Consider the following 18,576-nt stretch of genomic DNA (forward strand, 5'->3'; position numbering starts at 1 on the left):
GGTTTGGATTTGTGTCTCACTCTCCACATAGATTCCTTTACTGGGAGCGGCTCTCTACCTTTACTCCTATGATCCCTCACTTTGGTCTTTCATGCTTGCTTGATCACATTCATCCTAAAACAAACACACAAACAAGCCCATCATTCATTTCCCACTCTAGGAACCAAATGTCTTCCAGTATGTCTGACCACAGTTGGGACATAATATCTCCTTTGTGTGGCAGATTGTATACAAGAACAAAACTCATGAAATTTCATGTTAGTGCATTTTTGTTGTGTAAATTCTGTTTGTAAACCAGTGTAGAAGGACTATCACAGAGAAGACCTCTATTCAGAGAAGACCTGGTTCAAATTCAAGCTCGAATGCTCTCTACTGGCATGGGGGCTGGACCTGTTCTACATGTATGGGCCGACGGTCACTTTCTCCTCTGCTGGTGAGAGGTTAGGGATATCAGTGGTGTCAGCATCCTCACACAGTGCTCCCTCAGAGCATTCCCACACAGTGCTCCCTCAGAGCAGCCAGTGCTCCTCCTTTTCTAGCCTAGCTATTTCTGTGGTCACCACACATTCCTGCCCACCATAAGGCAGTCTTGAGGATAAGACACAAACCATCTTTTACTTTCCCATTGCATACAGCATAGAGTGGAAGCAAGTATTTGCTTTTTATTACTAAACCTCCTCAGTTTGAAAATCAGCTGCTAGTCAGCAGGCATCCTAACATGTCTAGACTGGGAAAAACACATTTGTATAATCATCTTGGCTAGCTAAAGTCTGGCAGACACTTAACTGGCCAGTAATTCAGCTCTGGCTCCCCAGGGTGCCATAGAGCTTGTAATGATACACCTTTCAATATAATAGTCTTTTAGAGTAGCAGGATTGTCTTTTTCTCTTTAAAGCAAGTGGATTGGTTTTATTGTTTCTTAACCAATAAGTCACACTCTTTTCCATGGTTCAAAGTTAAGCTTTTATTCAGTTTTAAATTAAAAAAATAAATTTCATTATTAAATAGTGAGATGGGTCTAACTAATGTTCAGAGAGTTTGTTACTCAGGAGCCAGGAACACGATGAATGGGAGAAGATCACCTAAACTAAAATTATTAGTGTTGTGGTGTGTGTGAAAATTTCAACAGTGGCGTGAGTCCAAAGAAACTAAAATACAAAGTTTTAAACGTGTACGATGGAGGGAAAAGTGAACCATTTATCCTATTATAACCAGAAGCTCCTTTCCCAGTGCCAGTCAGTGTGGTCATTATACCACAGTGCTAATGTCGTCAGGCTCATCTGCCTTCTTTTGCCTGCTTGGCAGGGATTTCAAGTATTCAAGGTGTCTCCGAGCATCCTCCTGATTCTGCCTCACATAATATACCACATAAGAGATCACCATGGTGAACCAGCCAAACATGGTGACGAGCATGGCGTAGTCAGTAGTCTTTTTAGGGAGGTTACAAAGGTCAGCATCATTGGCAGCGTTGAGGAACGGCCTCCCAGCATGCTCATCCAACACCGAGGTCTTGCAAATTACATTGTGTGCTGTCTCATGATTGGATGCCATGCTCCTCAGAACTTGCTGGAGAGTGCAGTCACAATGCCAGGGGTTGTTGGCAATTCTGGCCCTAGCCTTCAGATTATTGAAGGCATTTTTATGCACGCTTTGAATCCTGTTGTCAGACAGGTCCAGGGTCTGCAAGGTTTCTGCTACTCCTTTGAATGCATGCTCATCGATAAACTCAATGCCGTTTTTGGACAGGTTGAGAACTCTCAGTTGATGGAGGTCCTTAAAAATCTCATTGGGGATGGATGTGATCTGATTGGAGTCCAGGTAGAGCAAAACTGTTTCCGGAGGGAGATCTCTGGGTATTTCCTTGAGATTTGCATTGCTACAGGTGACATTTAACCCCCCAGAGGAAGAACAAAGGCAGCCTTTGGGACACATACTGGCAGAATGAAAGCACAGTATCATCAGAACAAAGCTTTGGAGGAGAAGACACATGGAGAGGGAACGGGATAGCCACAGGTCGACCAGATTCATTCTGGAATCTCAGCATAATCACGAGTCCATTCCTCATTTACTCCGAGTGCTGCAATTGTCTGACCACACTCTGGATTTCCTTCCTGGGTGGTTCAAAAGGATGCAGCTATCACACAACCTTTGTTACTCCTGTCCTTGCTTGGAAACCTAAAGGAAAGGGAAGCAGAGGCAATTAGCTCCTTTGCAAGGAGAGGTGCATGGCAATTAAAAAGGGCCCTCAGGTGCCTGGCCTTCTACAGGGGCAGGAAGGGGTGTTAGGCAGGTAATTTCCGACAAGGCCACTGGAGGTTTCCTGTGTAATGGGAATCTCCTGTTGAAATCCCTAGTGCTGAGAAGAGACTCTCAGCAGAGGTCAACATTTCCACATCCCATCACCTTGTTTTCAGCAGGGCAGAATTAGAACAAACTTCTCCTATCTCTTTACTCCACTCCTGGACCTTTCTATGGCCGTAAAATTGAATCTCAGCTTTTACCCTTCTTACAGTAATGGAGGCATTATGCAATTCAGTCCTGCATGTGGGCAGCAACAAAAACTGATACCTGTATTTCCAAGTTAATGATCATAGACAAAAATGTCTGTCATGGGCTTTGAGAAGATGCTCAATGCAGAATATTGTCTCTAAAGAAACATCTGACTTCAGAAGTGGACGGATGCCTCTGACCTTCCCTACTGGATATTGCTGGGGGCAAACATCATGTGAAGCCTCCACAAGAACTGCTTTCTCTCTCAGCTCCTGAGACTACACTGTACCTGGGAGGATGCTCACAACTGGATCCCAAAGGATTCTCTGTCTGTTTCCTAAACAACATATCCTCTGCCCAACTCAAACAAGGCACATTGCTGTAAGGCTTTTTATAGAAAAGAAGATACTTAAGAAATACTGGCTTCTAGGCCATACCCAATAGGCTATTTGTCCTTTCACCGATGCTTGCCTATACATACACACACATACATACCATATATATTATTCATATACATATTTTTATATATGCTGTTATAAATGTGTGTGCATAAACACACATATACATACACACATATTAGTGTTAGAAGCAGCCATGGAAATTCCCCAATATATATTTTTCTTATATGTATTATATATGTTATGTATACACACACCCATATATGCACAGACATTGTTAGTTTTGGAAAGAAGTATGGGAATCGCAAAACTGAGTAGCATTAACAATATTGTAGAGTTTCCTCAGCAGCAGAAAGCAGAGGAGAGAATATAACCCAACATTTAGAACTACCGCATGATAGCAGCTCACAGCAGGAGTGAATGGATCTTATAAGATTATATGTCTTGTGTAAGGTCAAATAGCTTGTAGGTGTAGACAGGAATCCTGCCAGGGTCTTTGCTCTGACTCATCCATCTCACCTCTCTTTCCGCTGCCCCCACGGCTCTCTCCATTCCCATCTGCTCCAGAAGTGCACACAGGCTCCACAGAGCACTGTTTTTAGGGATTTACATTGCTATTATATTGTAGCCAAAAATCTCTGTGCTTTGGGTCTTGATACATATTGAGAACCTTATGGAGCTCAACTGAGGGGCCGCGAATAGTGAAGGAACCACAGTTGACTTCAGAACTCTCCTTTCAGGATTCAGGGAACAATAAGTACCTTCACTCTCAGCCGTGAGCACCAAACAGCTTTGTGCAAGCATATCTTTGATAGAGATCCCAGATGGATAAATTCATAGGGAAATGATTCCAAATGTTACCAAACTCACAGAAAGGATGATTAATGTGAGCTGGAAACATAATGAATTGAGTTGTTAATCATGGAAAAAATTAGATTAACAACAACAGAGTGGCATGGATGTGCTTTTGGAGTTCTGCATGCCTAGAGTGCCAGAAAGCAAGAAGGAAGGAGCACACTGGGCAACCAGTGGGTCTTTGCTTTCCTTGAGTCCATTAAACAGCAGGAAACATAAAGCAAGGATCCCCAGAAGCACCAAGCCCTCTGTCAATACCGTGTTTCATTTGTGATCAGGGTCCTTCCCTCCCGGGTTCTCTGAAGCTACACTGCGGCATTTGGAAATCTCTAATAATCATCTAGGTGGGAGAGAAACCAAGGAACAGGAAAGGGGGGTATTCAGACAAAACAGAGGGGCAGAAGTACAGACTGACGGTGACGGGGTGGGGGGGCACACAACAAAAGGGTTTGTTGATGGAAACAGAGAAGTTCACATCACCCGAGACACGTCCATCAACTCGGTGTGTCCATCAGCCACAGACTGACTGAAAGGTGGAAAACTCTTCGGGGCCTTCACACTCCTGAGTTTTTGTTTTTTTAAATTGATTGATTTGTGAGTAGACGTGTTCCTTAGTTCAGAGTATGAGTTCCTTTAGGGTACAGACTTGTATCTGTCTTATGTGGGAACAACAGTAAATAGTCCATAAGCACTATGTGGTCCAGCTTTAGTCCTTGTTAACATTATTCCAGCTCTCTATCTATCATTCCTTTGTCTTTGATTTAATATTCCAAAGGCACTTAATTATGAAGTTGACCGAGAATTGTATGAGGTAATACATAGGCAGTAAGAGCTCAGTACTTATCAGCTACAGTTACTATCTATCATCCTTCTTGGATGTGTACCCACCATCTACATAGTGACTGGCACTCTGTAAGATATAAACACTGCTAGTGAATGAATTGATGTGATATTGAAAAGCCTATGTATGCTTTTTATTACTCACAACAACTGCTTAAAAATCAACTCATTAAATGTCTACTGGCCTCTGTGAGTTCGAGGCCAGCCTGGGCTACCAAGTGAGTCCCAGGAAAAAGGCGCAAAGCTACACAGAGAAACCCTGTCTCGAAAAACCAAAATAAATAAATAAATAAATAAAATAAAATAAAATAAAAATGTCTACTGGCTTCATATGCTAACTTGGTGAACCTTGGGAAAACTGAGAACAGTCACCTGAGGAGATGGCAGGATGGATCTTTTTGTCATCAGACTCCTCTAGACTTGGCAGTGGTTTCTCTAGAACCACCATTTTAATAGCTGGGGTCACATAAGAAATGGGTCTGAATCACACTGAGGTCTCAGCATAAGAACGCAGTTCATCTTAGGCGGGGACCCCTTGTCCTCAAGGGTCTATCCATGCATGGAATGCTTGTTAAGAAAACTAATGCAGAGCATCGTTTTCATCCAGAGATGTTTGCTCCAAACAAGTGTCTAATTTTCTAACTGTGATATTTGAAAAATGAAGAAAGAATAAAGCCTTTTGAGACTAACTAGATGGTCCAGCTACTGTGACTTGGTTTATACCCCAACGTGGAATATGGTGATAAGAGACAGAATGTAGAGAGCTGCTATGGACTCTGATGACTCATGTGTTGAAATCTAATACCAATACAAGGCTAACACAAATGTGTCTGTGGAAGAATAGATCCCACATGGGCAGCATTAGTACCTGTATAAGCATTTCCAGAGAAATTTTTGTCTCTGTACTATGTGAGGACACACAGAGAGTACTATCTTTGAACTAGGACATGAGCCTCCACTATATATAAAAATCGTTTGCCGGGCGGTGGTGGCACACGCCTTTAATCCCAGCACTCGGGAGGCAGAGCCAGGTGGATCTCTGTGAGTTCGAGGCCAGCCTGGGCTACCAAGTGAGTCCCAGGAAAGGCGCAAAGCTACACAGAGAAACCCTGTCTCGAAAAACCAAAAAAAAAAAAAAATAATTTTTTGTGACATTGATCGATCTTGGATATCCTATTATCCAGAACTGTGAGAAGTGGACTTCTGCTACATCACAAGAACAAGTAGACTGACATAGTGTAGAGGAGACACACAGAACAGCCAAAATATTCAATAAAGTGAGGTCATTTTCACAGGGGAGGATGGAAAAGCTGGTGACGCTGATTACCTACTTCAAAGACATTGGCAGCATGGCATGGCCTTAATTTACTGCACAAATGGACAACAGCTAGTGAGCAGATGAGGCTCCAAGAAAGAGAGAGAGATTCTCTCACTGGTTACTGCCTGCAAAGAACAATGCTAAAAGGAGCTCAGAAACATGGACCCTCCCTCAGTCTGTTTTGATTCAACTTTGCACACAAACTTGGAGGGGAAATAAGCTGTGGTGCTGGAGAAGAGGGTAGAGGATTGCCATCAAAGTAAGAAGGGCCAGGGTTGCAGATGGATGGCAGAGATAGCCAGAAGTCATTGGCTGTCCTGGTATGAGAATGGACTCATTAGTCACGGGTTGTCCCTCTGATACAGAACTGGACTCACTAATGGGACAGACCAAGTTCAAAAACACCTTTCCTAGCTCAAAACTCCTCTGCACACCCCAATTCACTGGACTCCATTATCTCTATTCACTGATCCCTTTGCCTGTGACAACCAGAAAGCCATGATGTTTCCAAATGTGATGTCTAGCTGTGACCTGTGCCCTAAAGAGGATCATTTTATCCCAAGACTCAAGCCTTGCTCACATTTTCTAACCACATAAGCTTATGAGCTACTAGATGAATGCTGGGGGTGGGTGACAGCCATTAAACACCCTTTCCATAATGAAGAAAACCAAGTCTGCTTAGCAGACAGTTCACTCGGCAGCTGACTGCTGTCACCGTCTTGTTTTCAATTTCTTTCTTGTGATTAAGAGATAGGCAGTACTATTGAGAGGGGGCTAACCTAAGAATCATCACAAACCATTACAGATGAAACTGATGTTACTCACTGCATTTTGAACAACACTGCTTCCAGTCAGGGGGATTTGGTTAAAAGGTAAAAGTCACAAAGCAGGAAAGCCTCCAAATGCACAATCTAGAAGTCAAATCAATGGTGGAAATATCACATAATTATATACATTAATAGTTCCTCTGTGTCAGAAAGTTAGACCACGCACAAGTCAAGGGGAAGATGATAAGACAAAGGGCTTGTGTTTGTGTATTTTTTAACTTACAGAAAATATAATATACACACATCTATCACACACCATATAAACCATAGAATATCACTACCAGTAAAACAAACCTTAGTTGAGGCATCTATGGTCTTTTTTAAAAAATAGGAAGAATATAACGTCCTTAGCCCCTCCTGAGTGCAGAGAGCAGCGAACTCTTTTCACAAGTATCATCATCCTAAATTTAGGGACAAGCTTCACGGATGCAATGATAGCAAAGGATGACCCCAAAAATAGCTTGGTAAAGGAGGTTCTTACATTAGAATCACTTGCATGTACAATGTTTTTAAAAGAGGAAACATCCAAATGAAAACATGCATTCACTCTGCTTCCATAGGCTCAGGCAATTTCCAAAAGGAAAAGTTAGTGATGTCTAACTCTTAGCAGACAGTGGGATGGAGAGCCTGCCAGAAGAAAGGACTGCGCATTACCGACTTCTGTATGGTTTGAAATTCTCATGGCACAAAACTGCTATAAACATTTAAACAATAATAGTACAAAGGCACCACGGAGTAGCTAGACAACTAACCCAGTGTGGTTATTTAGCAGGTTGTTCTCCTCATGCAAGGGCTGGACAGTGGCAGCCCAGGGAACCAGGGCAGATCACATTTCAGGATGACAGATTGAAACATCAATGAATAATGTGCAACGATAAAAATGTGAGCCCCACCCTGCAGCACCCAGCCTGGAGCCTCTCCATAATGCCAGCTGGGATTAATCATTCCATGAAGGCCCCCAGCGCTCCCTGAGCCCCCAGTCTCTGCTTCTGTAGCACCCCACCTGCCACTTTTCATCACTTTCTGTCCCAATAACTACTTACCTACAGCAATTACTAGATTACATGATCACAGAGAGTATTCAGTGTCTTACCATTGTCACATTAGTCATATTAGTAAAAATTTATTGAAATGAATTTGGATCTCTTCTCGTTTCATCATACACAGCTACCATTTAACATTTATTACATGCCAGGCATTTGCTTAGAGATACACCCATCTAGCAGTGTGGTAACTGAAATTCTGACCAGGGTTCTGGGAAAATGGATATAGAATTCCCGAGTAAGGGGTTAAAGTTACCACATGATGCTTGACTGGCACATGTCATGGCAGTCTAACATCTTCTAACCTATTTGTAGGATGAAAAGGATCCAAAGGCACCTCAGTCATCATCTTCTCCAAGAGTAGTTTATTCCATAACCTTGGGGGTTGCGGGTTGGTGAAGGAGTGTGATCTAGAATCAGAGTCAGGTCAACATGTCGTTTGGAGGTGGTCTTGGTGATATTTGGAGGTTGAATGGTCCTGCTCCTTAATGTGTAAACAGAGATGTTAAACTGGCTACTATGGGTCAGATATGGTCACCAAAGAAAAAGATGTCCTGTAAAACAGAACTATATACTTCCCAGGGTGAAAGTGCCCCAGCAACAAGAAAATAAAGGAGAATCCTGAATCCTAACCAAGGAATGTCCATGCTTAGGTTTAGATGTATGGACAGCTGGAATTCATATGGTCCCAGAGTCATAGAACCATAGAATGGGACTGTGTCATGTAAGAGTCTCAGGAAAGAATCATCAGGGCATGTGGCCATGAATCTTCCATCTATTTGTACTTCCAAGGGCAGCTGATATCTCACCTGACATGGGAGTGGAGTGAATAAGACAGAGAGGAGAAAACCATTACCCTTTTCTCTTTTATCCTGAAAAAAAAGATTATAGGGAAAAGTTGAACATAAGATTCAATGTTATAATTAATCTTCTAGAATAAATTTGTACTTTGGTTTAAAGTAAGTTTGTCCCTTAAAATGATGGTAAGATTATCTACTACCTTATGCTGATCACGAAACTATGGGGCTGAATGGTGTTCTCATTCAGAGCCTGAGAACAAGCAAAGGAATGGAGATTAAGGGAATGCCGGGGAAGAAGTGGAATGACGTTTTCTCAGGGATGGACAAAGGTCCTCACAACTCTGTAATTGCAGCTGTGGCCCTGGTGTGATGACCAAATGGAGACTTGCATAGGTTATAGCCTGTTTGTGGGGCACCTGCTCAGTGTCAGAAGAAGAACCTCGAGTCTAGCCTTTTAGCCTTGGTGGAGTTTGACACCTCAGCATGCTGTACTCATGCTCAGTCATGCTCTTCCATTTCCTGCTCATCTAATTCCACTAAAATGGGCAATGCCAGCCTAGATGCAGTTTGTCTCATTATAAACTGCTATGTGTCATAATAGTGATGGTGGTAGAGAGGAGGGGAGAATACTCTCAGGACAGAACTCACAATAACAGACACACCCCAACAGAGCTTGGATTACAGACATCTCAGCACAGAACTCAGATCTCCAAAGCACTCAGGCCAGAACCCTGGATTCCAGAAGTCATGAAGGAAAGAACTGAGAACCTAGATCCCCCCAAGACAGAATCTGGATCTTAGATGTCCCCTAGGACAGAAGATAGACCCTTGATGGCCCCCAGATAAAACTTGGTATCCTGGGTATTCCCAGGTAAGAATCTGGACTCTGTATGTCTTCAGGACAGAACCTGGACCCCAGATATCCCCCAAGACAGAACTCCAACCTCCTGTCTCTTTGGGACAGATTCTGGACTTGAGATGCTCCCCAGGCTAGTTGCCATCCACTGTGAACTTGATTTGGGCCTCTCTTTTTCTTCTCATTTCCAATACCGAGAACCTGTAAATGTTAAGTGCTGAGTTTTAACGCCAAACCAGCTCTCTGAATCTTCTGAGTGAGTCTGGTAAAACTGAGACTACACGCCCTCAACTTCTCTTGTGAGGCCCTCATAGTCCACTCTGACATCACAATGGCATGAGACTCATCTGTTCTTATTCCAGTCAGCTGTAATACAGCTTTGCCCTGCCTACAACCTTCCTCACAGAATATATCTTGTGCTGGTTGGTTTTATGTCAACTTCACACAAGCTAGAGTCATCAGAGAGAAAGGAGCCTCAGTTGAGGAGATGATTACATAAGATCCAGTTGTAGGGCACTTTCTTAACTAGTGATTGATGAAGGAGGGCCTCGCCCATTGTGGCCCTGAGTTCTATAAAAAAGTAGACTGAGCAAGCCAGTAAGCAGCACCCCACCGCGGCCTCTGCATCAGCTCCTGCCTCTAGGTTCTTGCCCTATTTGAGTTCCTGTCTTGATTTCCTTCAACAATAGACTAAGATGTGGAAGTATAAGCCAAATAAACCCTTTCCTCCCCAGTTTGCTTTAGGTCATGGTTTCATCACATCACATTACACCCTAACTAGGACAACTCCTGTGTGTCCTAAGTGAACCCTTGAGATAGTAGGCAAAACCTGACTCTTCTGAACATCTTGCCTCCTCCCTACATGCTCTGATGGTCACACTGCCCAGAAGGATTTCAAAGTTCTCCTTGTCCATGAATTCACTAGAAAAACAAATAAAGAGTCCAAGACTCTTTTTTTTAGCCAAGAATTTTTTCCTGCTGTGGGTTCAGAGCACAGGGTAAAGATATTTCCATGTCTTGACTAATATCCATAATTATTATACAGCACGAAGTAACTTTATGAGATTAAGTGGAAACCATCCACCTTGGCTTCTTTCTGCTTCCCTATTATTATTTCTCAGCATGTGCTTACATATCTATAGTAGTGAGAGCTTTGAAACTTTTAAAATATAATCTCCATAAATTAAGCTTTCACTGTCTTACCAGAGTGCAGGTTGCTTGAAGGTCACTTTTACAAAGACCTAACTGATGCTGGAATCAGATGTAGCTCTGCGTTGATAAGTGTCTATTACCTTTTTAAAAATGCCTTATCCTTCTTAGCCCTGCCCCCTATCTATTTTATATTAAATTGATAATGGTCACTGACTTGGGAGGGGAAGCATGATATTGAGATCCCAAACCAAGGTCAAATCCCAGCTCTGCAAGAGGCCATGTCCAGGAATCTAGCATGTCACATACTCCCACACTTCAGATGCTTTAGTACCAACCCAATACAGCAAGGATAAAGCATAAACATCAACAGCATCCTCAGTGCTGACAGAGCTTTCAGGATGTTCAAGGAAAAGATGTTTCCAGAAGTTTTAGTCAGTAAAGAGGATTCTCTGTCTTAGATTTCAATAGTTGTGACAAAAAATAACACATAATTTTATTGGATAATTTCAGTTATTTTCTTCTACATAAAGGAAATGGTTTGTACCTCACTCATGTCAGGACAAACTCCCACCTGAATCCAGTTGAGATGAAAGAATTACACTAATACAGAACTGGAGGAACTCTGGAGTGAATGGTTCAGAAGGAAAACTAACACAACATAAAAGGAAACCATGGCAACAACAGGAAGACAGGACACACAACTTCCAGGAGGGAAAGGTACTTCACAAAGACGTCGGGGAAAAAAACAGGCTTCCAAGTTAAAAAGGGGATAGGGGCTGAAAAGCAGATGTTACTTGAAAAGCTGGGGAAGCCTAATTGCAGACTGAGTTTTAGATGCTATTGCACCAACTTGAAATTTCCTGGGCTTCGTGATGATGAGTGTAGGATGATGAGAGATGGTCTGTCCTCTCAGGATCCATGCAGAAGTACTGGGAATGAGTCCTCCGAATGAATAGCTTCAGCAAACCAAACTGCACTTGTCCGTGAGCAGAAAGGAAGGCCCAGGGAGCAGAGGCTGTCACAACAGGCAAGGGAATGCCAGGACAGACAAAGGTCATTGTAACAATTCTTTTTTCAACTTCTGTGAAAGGTTTTTTTTTTTTTTTTCAGATGAAAATCTGGTGTAGGGGAGCTACTAAGACGTATAGAAAAGAACCCCAAGAAAAGAAGAGGTCCTCTCAGTGCTGTGGGCAAGTCTCAGCACTCAGTACCTTTGAGTTTCCAAATGGAAACCCAGGGAGAAGTAAGCAGAGGATCTTGGTGATTGTGCTGTGTAATCCCAGGACTTGTGCACATTGCTCTGTTTGTCATATGAGGGATGGACATAGTTTTACTTGGTGAACACAGCTATTATGGCTTGGTCACTTTCCCTCAATCATCTGGCTTTTCTTATCTGAACTTGGGATATTAGTGGTTCCCACACCATGTGACATGGTAAGTATTGAAATACCAGGAGCCAAACACAGAGCAGCTTCAGTCATGTGATAAACTATCCATAGTGATTGTCACCTGCCAGCAGACTTATAAATGTTAGGCATCTGGCAGACTTGAAGAGGAGGAAAGCAGATGGTAGGTACATCCTCACCAAATAGGCAGGGGGTAGATTTGAGTTGAGCAAAAAATGGAGGCTGTTTCTCAGTGGCTGTGGCTTACACTAGTTAGAATGCCCCTTGGACACATAACCTGAAAGCTGAAGTTAGATCTTCCAGCCATACCGGAAATGGCATAAGAAGCCAGGCCACTTCCCCCGCAGCTACACATGAATGACAGCTACCACCTTAATAAGCAGGTAAGGGAATGAATCACAGTGACCTTTTGACCTCGGCACATATGCAGAAGAGTAAGATGAAAGGAAGGTGGTGCGGGGGGGGGGGGGGGGGCGCGGGGGGGGCAGGGAAGAACTTAACAATGACATCATAAGAAGGAGGTAAAAATAATATTCTTCAAAATCTACAACACAGGACCCAGGGGGCTGTGCCTATAAAGATCTGAGTGGCCCATAGTGAAAAATTAATCTGTAGCAGAAAAATAAAACGGTAAAGCAAATTCAGAATGCAGTGAGGAAAGGGAGGAAGGGATACCTGGAAACTAACAGTATGTAGACACCTACTGTGTGCAAGGCACCAGACGCTTGATTTTAGAAATGGAAACCAGAACCTCAGAACTGCTCTTTCTCAGATATGTCTCATGTCTGACCTGAGACAGTTTATGATGAGGTTTGAACTTTTTTTTGTTTTGTTTTCAAGACAGTGTTTCTCTGTGTAGCTTTGTGTAGCTTTGTACCTTTCCTGGAACTCACTTTGTAGACCAGGCTGGCCTCAAGCTCACAGAGATCCACCTGGCTCTGCCTCCCGAGTGCTGGGATTAAAGGCGTGTGCCACCACTGCCTGGCCCAGGTTTAGGACTTTTGAGCTGATACTATTTAGATGAAATACTGAAGTTTGAGTTGTTTATCTGAGTAGAGCCATTCTGAGGTTGCTGGGAAATAATGTGTATATTTTATATGGAGGGCTGATGTGAAGCATTTGGATAGCCCTGCAGGAAGGAAACAAAGGGAGAGTCAACAGAGAAAAAAAGATTCTCTGACTACTGAGCTAGAGATTAAAGTGACGAGGCCAGAAATCCAGCCACCACTAGAAGCTGGAAACACAAAGAATGGATACTCCCTTGCAGTCTCTGACAAGGGTGTGGCTGTCTAGCAAGTTGATGTCTTCTTTGGAAACACACTTGAAGTTTATTAAGAAAATGTTTTATATAGATTTAAACATAAACATTAAGAGATTGGAAGGAAGAGATATGTAAGACATGGAGAGTAGTACTATAGTACCCATTCTGGGCTGAGTGTGGGCTTCTCAAGAAAGAAATTCTTACCTTAATATGCTCTTGGTGGATAAAAATAATTTGACACGCTTATTTTGAACTAAACAACTTTCACTTGAGTAAATGAGCTTTCAAAATGCTTGATGGTGTTTTGTACGGGTTTATAGGTCGACAAGATAAAAGCAGCACCAGAACTCTTACATGCACAGGTTACACAGGGGTCAGGACATGCATTTTGACTGTACATAGAGTTCTTAATCTTGCTTAAGGATGGTTTTCTTGTTCTTGTTCTGGACACTGGGTTTCACTATGTATCCAGGCTGTCCTCAACCTTGCTATCCCCAACGTTAGCCTCCTGAAAGCTGGGATTACCAACACACATCATCATACCTGAGAAACAAGTTGGCTTTTGCCTCCTGAAGCCAATGTCAGTCTTCTGACTCTGAAACCACCATAAAAGGATAGATGCATGTTAGTTCAGGTGTCAAATGTGTGACAACTTGTTGCACAAGCCTTGGCGACCTAATACAACAGTGAAGGAGAATGGAAGTGGAAGTCACTTCTGTTGAACTGCTCTCCACATGGGTGAAGAACTTCGGCTATAACTGAGTACATGTTTTAGCTCCGAGTTTCCAGGCTTCCAAATGAAGAAAGTAAAAGTGTCAGAGTGGAAAATATTTGTTTTCCAATATATACAAGGATGATGAGTTATTAAAAGATACAAACATGTTCAAATATCAGGATCTTCACAAAATCCTGGGAAAGAATATTGAAAACATAACTCACAACACTCTTTTGGTTAGCATTGAGAAGAAATCAAAGTCTGTCAGAGACTTTCTATACCATGAAAAGCTACATTACTAACTAAGGATGCTGGGCATTAAAGATTAGAATAAAAGCAAGGTGGGACAGAAAATGAGGCAGAGCAAACATTTCTCCACAGAGAAGATTTTACAAAGTTGGCCTCACATCTGAGTAGAAATGATGCTAGCATGGGACAACTGGTCCAGATGAGCAGTCCAGGAGACAACATCCTAGAGAGTTCTGCAGGTCTATGTTTATCCCAGGCCAGGACTCAAGCAGACCACAGTGGATTTCTCGTGGGCTTTCTAAGCATCAGCAGAGACAAACTTGTATGAATTGTTAACATAAAATTTCACAAGTCATATTGTGACTTTCTTTTATGTAAAACATATTAGGAATTGTTCTATTCAACAAATCAAATTCATTCTTTCAGGCATGTAAATTTTTTTTTTATAATTGCCAGCTAATCAAGTTTGTGTATCTGTATTTTTCAAAGTCCTAAATGGCCATGACTTGTTAACCCCAGCAAAGGGGGGCTTTATACAATATTAATTAATACATTAACTTTTGGTTAGATATTTGTACTGTCTCCCATATTTTGCTACTGAACTGATATCAGATGGAAACATTCTATTCATGATCCGTATCATTGGAAAGCCACTGAATAACACATGGATAATGGCTTTAGACTGGGAGATTTGTCACACTTGTCCAGTTTGTCGAGCGTCTGTGCTGATAGCATAGAAAATGGAGCATGCAGAGCTGGGCTAGCCCCTGGGGAAGAGGTCTCTTGAAGAGGCTGGGTCACTTCTTTTATGTCTAGCCCATCGCAGCTGTGGAATCTGATGGGGACACCACCCCAGTCTATTCACTTCCTGTGTAAGAGGAGATCAGGAGGCTGGAGAGCTATTTCTCTTATCAAAGCTGTATTTTAATAAACCTGTCTACATTGAGATGAGGACTCAGTAGGTGAAGTATTTGCTGTGCAAGCGTGAGGAACAGAACTTCCTGTCCAGAAACCCAGTGAAAAATCAAGTGTGAAGTGCACAGTTGTCATCCCAGCATTGGGTGGAGGTAAAAGGGCCCCTGATGTTTGTTGGCTACCCAGTCTAGCTGCATTGGAAAGCCATAGGTGAGGAGAGATTAGAAGGAAATCATCCAGTGTTGACCTGAGGCCCCCACATACATGCACACCTGTACACACACACACACACACACACACACACACACACTGGCAAGAGCTTTCCACGGATAAATAAACACTAACAATTGTTACCACTTACACCTCCAGGAGAAGGCTCTGGCAGCTAACTTATGTTGTAAACATTTGTCATGAGCATGATTAGAATTCAGACAATAAAGAAAAGGATTGGCCTGTCAGCCCTGACTACTAACCTATTCCCATTTAGGACCTACAGAGGATAAACGTGCATTGGAGACGTAGTTATCCTTACCAGTTAGCCACCGTGGATAGTTCAAGCTTTCTGAAAAGTACACAGGAGATGGCACGGGCCCAAATCTATACAAATCCAGGTTCCTCTCTCAGTTCCCATTCCAGCTGAGGCCCCAGGGCAAGCCAATGTTCCTGTCTCAGACCCTACTCCACAAGGAGTATTTTCCCTATTTGATTCTTACAGGCACCAGTGGAACAGTGCATTATGGGCTGATATATCTGGACATCTGGATGGAGATCAGAACAACTTTCCATTTTCAAAGGTTTCTATAGGATTCCAGGTGTCTACAAGTGGCACCAAATGAATATCCTAAAGTCATCCTGCTGGTTTTGAGAATAACAGTGGGCATCCATCCGTTTGAGTTTCTGAGAATCAACACCATATTAACTCATGACCCAGATTTTCCCCACACAGTATCGGGTTCACATAGTACTACACTCTGAATTCGGAATGAACTGAACGGCATCAACACTCTCTCACTACTGCTAGTGATGCTCCTTACTTCACCAACATGCTCTGGGGGAGTGTGAGGTGAAGGGCTTGCATGGGGGATTCCAGTTGCACACTTCATCAGTACCAATCTGTGCAGTACTACCATGAGAAACACCTGCCCAGCTAAGGCCTACCCAAGCAGAGATGAGAAAACAATAACCTGTAGCTATCGCTCGGGGCTGGATTTTTGTTTAATTAAAGCAAAGTCCCTTGATTAACACAATTCATGCCTCTAATGAGAACGAAAGGACTATTGCTGTTTGAATTGTATACTTTGTTATCTCTTCATCTTTGGTCACCACTTTCATTGGGCATTTGCAATCCTAACACTTGGGCATGAGAGAAGTTCAAGGTCATCCTTGCTGCCATTTTGAGTTTGAAGCCACCTGAGCTACATAAGACCCCATACAAACAAAATCAAACAACGACAACGCAGTGGCTGGGCCTGATGGATATATGAATTCAGGACTGTAATCTCAATTATTCAGGGATGCTGAGGCAGGAAGGTCAGAAGTTGAAGGTCACCCCAGGCTACAGAATGAGGACAAAGCCAGCCTGGATAACTTGAGAGACTGTCTCAAATTAAAAAGTAAAAATAGAGCTGTGGATACAGCTCAGAGAGCTTGCCTAGCACTCAGCATCATTCATTATTCAACCAACTAATCAGTAGACAAAAAATTTTAAAGTGAAAAAGAGACTTGGAGTTAGATATGGCTTAGTGTCTAACTTTGTTATCCAGCTACCTGCTAATGTTTAGTGAGTTAGAGTGCTTTGCTAATTAATCATTTCATGATTTTTAGGGTGATCTATTTAACATTTCATCTCAGCATTTCCACCTGTAAAATGTCTTTAGAAATACTTACTTCTAATGCTTATTCCTCATACTATAATAGCCACTCCCCTTTGCAATGCAATCTTAGGTCTCTTCTTACCCAGGGATAGAATCTTGAATCTACCCAGCTAAAGACTTGCTTTAGCTACAGCAGCAGGCAGGAGAGATGGGGTTATAGGTATGAATTCTGAGTCCCTCTGCAAGGGCTTCTATACTCTTGTTTTGCTCCTGAGGACCCTGCCAAGACACACATTAGCACACTACATGGAACCTGCTGGATGATGGAGGGTCACATGATGTGAAAGCCAACTCTTCCACCTGAGGTATTCAAGCCTGAGCTCTCTTGGCTTCATACATATGAGATAGTCCAGCCTGGGTCATCAGATGCAGTTACCTAATCTTTATCTAACCCATCTGAGTGAACCAATGAGACCAGAACCAAGCTACCCACACATGTGAATGATGACAAGTGCCTTTTGAATATTTTATTATGTAGATAATAATACACATGACCATCTTACCAATTAAATACCTTAATATACTTGTTTCTTATCACATGCATGACTGGTACTTGTTTACCATCAACAACTAATAAGCGTATGCTCCTTAACAAAGTGTAAGAGAGTCCTTGTTCACAAGTGCTGTCATTGCTCACTGCTGAAGGACATCAGCAATTCCACTGTCATTAGAAAACAAATTACTTAATTCTATTTGCTGACCATCACAGTCAATAATATTCTGGGTTGTTATGGTAACCTCTGAGCAGTCCAGAAAACCTGACACATAGATGAAAGATATTCATGCAATCTGAAGGTCAAACTTGAATAACAAATTGAAATACTGTTTGCTCATGAATCCCTGATGTATGTCTAGAACAATGGGTGATGTGGAAACATGCACCTTGTGCAGGCTTGGACGAAGAGATTTGGAGTCAGGATGTGGAAACACCAGTCCCTTCACTGTGCTTGTGTCGATCCCCCTGTGTGTGAGCAGAGAGCCACGGAAGCCCTTACTGCTTTCGAGTTTCTAAAGGATAAAGTGAGATTATTTAGATAAGACACCTGAACAGAACCTGGATCTAGTCTGTGGACAATGAATCTGAATTATGTGCCTTTGTTGAATTGTTTTTGTTTCTGATGTGATCTTAGAAACAGAGCCTATGCTTCTCTCCAGCTCTCAGGCTCACCCTGCAAACACAAATGTCAAAGGAAGCAAAGGCCATAGGAAACCAGTGGAAATTTAACATCATGTCTTGATGGTCCTATGCTACAAGTGCAATAAATAACAATTTATCAATTCAGGCCTCACTGCTACCATGCATCTGGTATGAAGTCCCATCTCCCACTAAACAAAGTTCTCAATACCCTGGAAATGCATAGAGTACTCTCCTATTTGTACTTTGGTCATTTCCTTTCTGTGAGCCTTATCCAGAGCTGTGACCTCACGTGATTCCCTCTGAAGCATCCAATGATACAGAGACTGAAGTCTGTTCCTGACCTCAATCAGGGATGAATAGGGAAGTCACATTTCTCAGCTTATCCATCCACCACCTGTTCTTCCTAATCAGGGATTCAAATATTTGGGCAGAGGCAGGG

The 18,576-nt window shown here is 42.5% G+C and overlaps 1 protein-coding gene across 7 annotated transcripts in view; it reads right to left on the bottom strand.

Moving 5' to 3' along the window:
* Positions 1-272: 272 nt before the first annotated feature.
* Positions 273-18,576, bottom strand: part of Lrrc3b (leucine rich repeat containing 3B) — an 85,892-nt gene continuing 67,588 nt past the window's right edge. For 3 of the 7 annotated variants that reach the window (XM_028856322.2, XM_028856317.2, XM_028856313.2), the window contains one exon: positions 273-2,175. In XM_028856322.2, coding sequence (XP_028712155.2) covers positions 1,249-2,028 — 780 coding nt within the window. In that variant the 5' untranslated portion in view covers positions 2,029-2,175 and the 3' untranslated portion in view covers positions 273-1,248. Of the gene's footprint in view, positions 2,176-8,580; positions 8,604-9,515; positions 10,039-13,789; positions 13,842-18,576 lie in introns of those variants that run through there. The other 4 variants (XM_028856316.2, XM_037208677.1, XM_037208678.1 and 1 more) reach the window with 4 other exon arrangements.

The sequence above is a fragment of the Peromyscus leucopus genome, chromosome 9 (assembly GCF_004664715.2).
Source record: "Peromyscus leucopus breed LL Stock chromosome 9, UCI_PerLeu_2.1, whole genome shotgun sequence".
NCBI lineage: Eukaryota > Metazoa > Chordata > Mammalia > Rodentia > Cricetidae > Peromyscus > Peromyscus leucopus.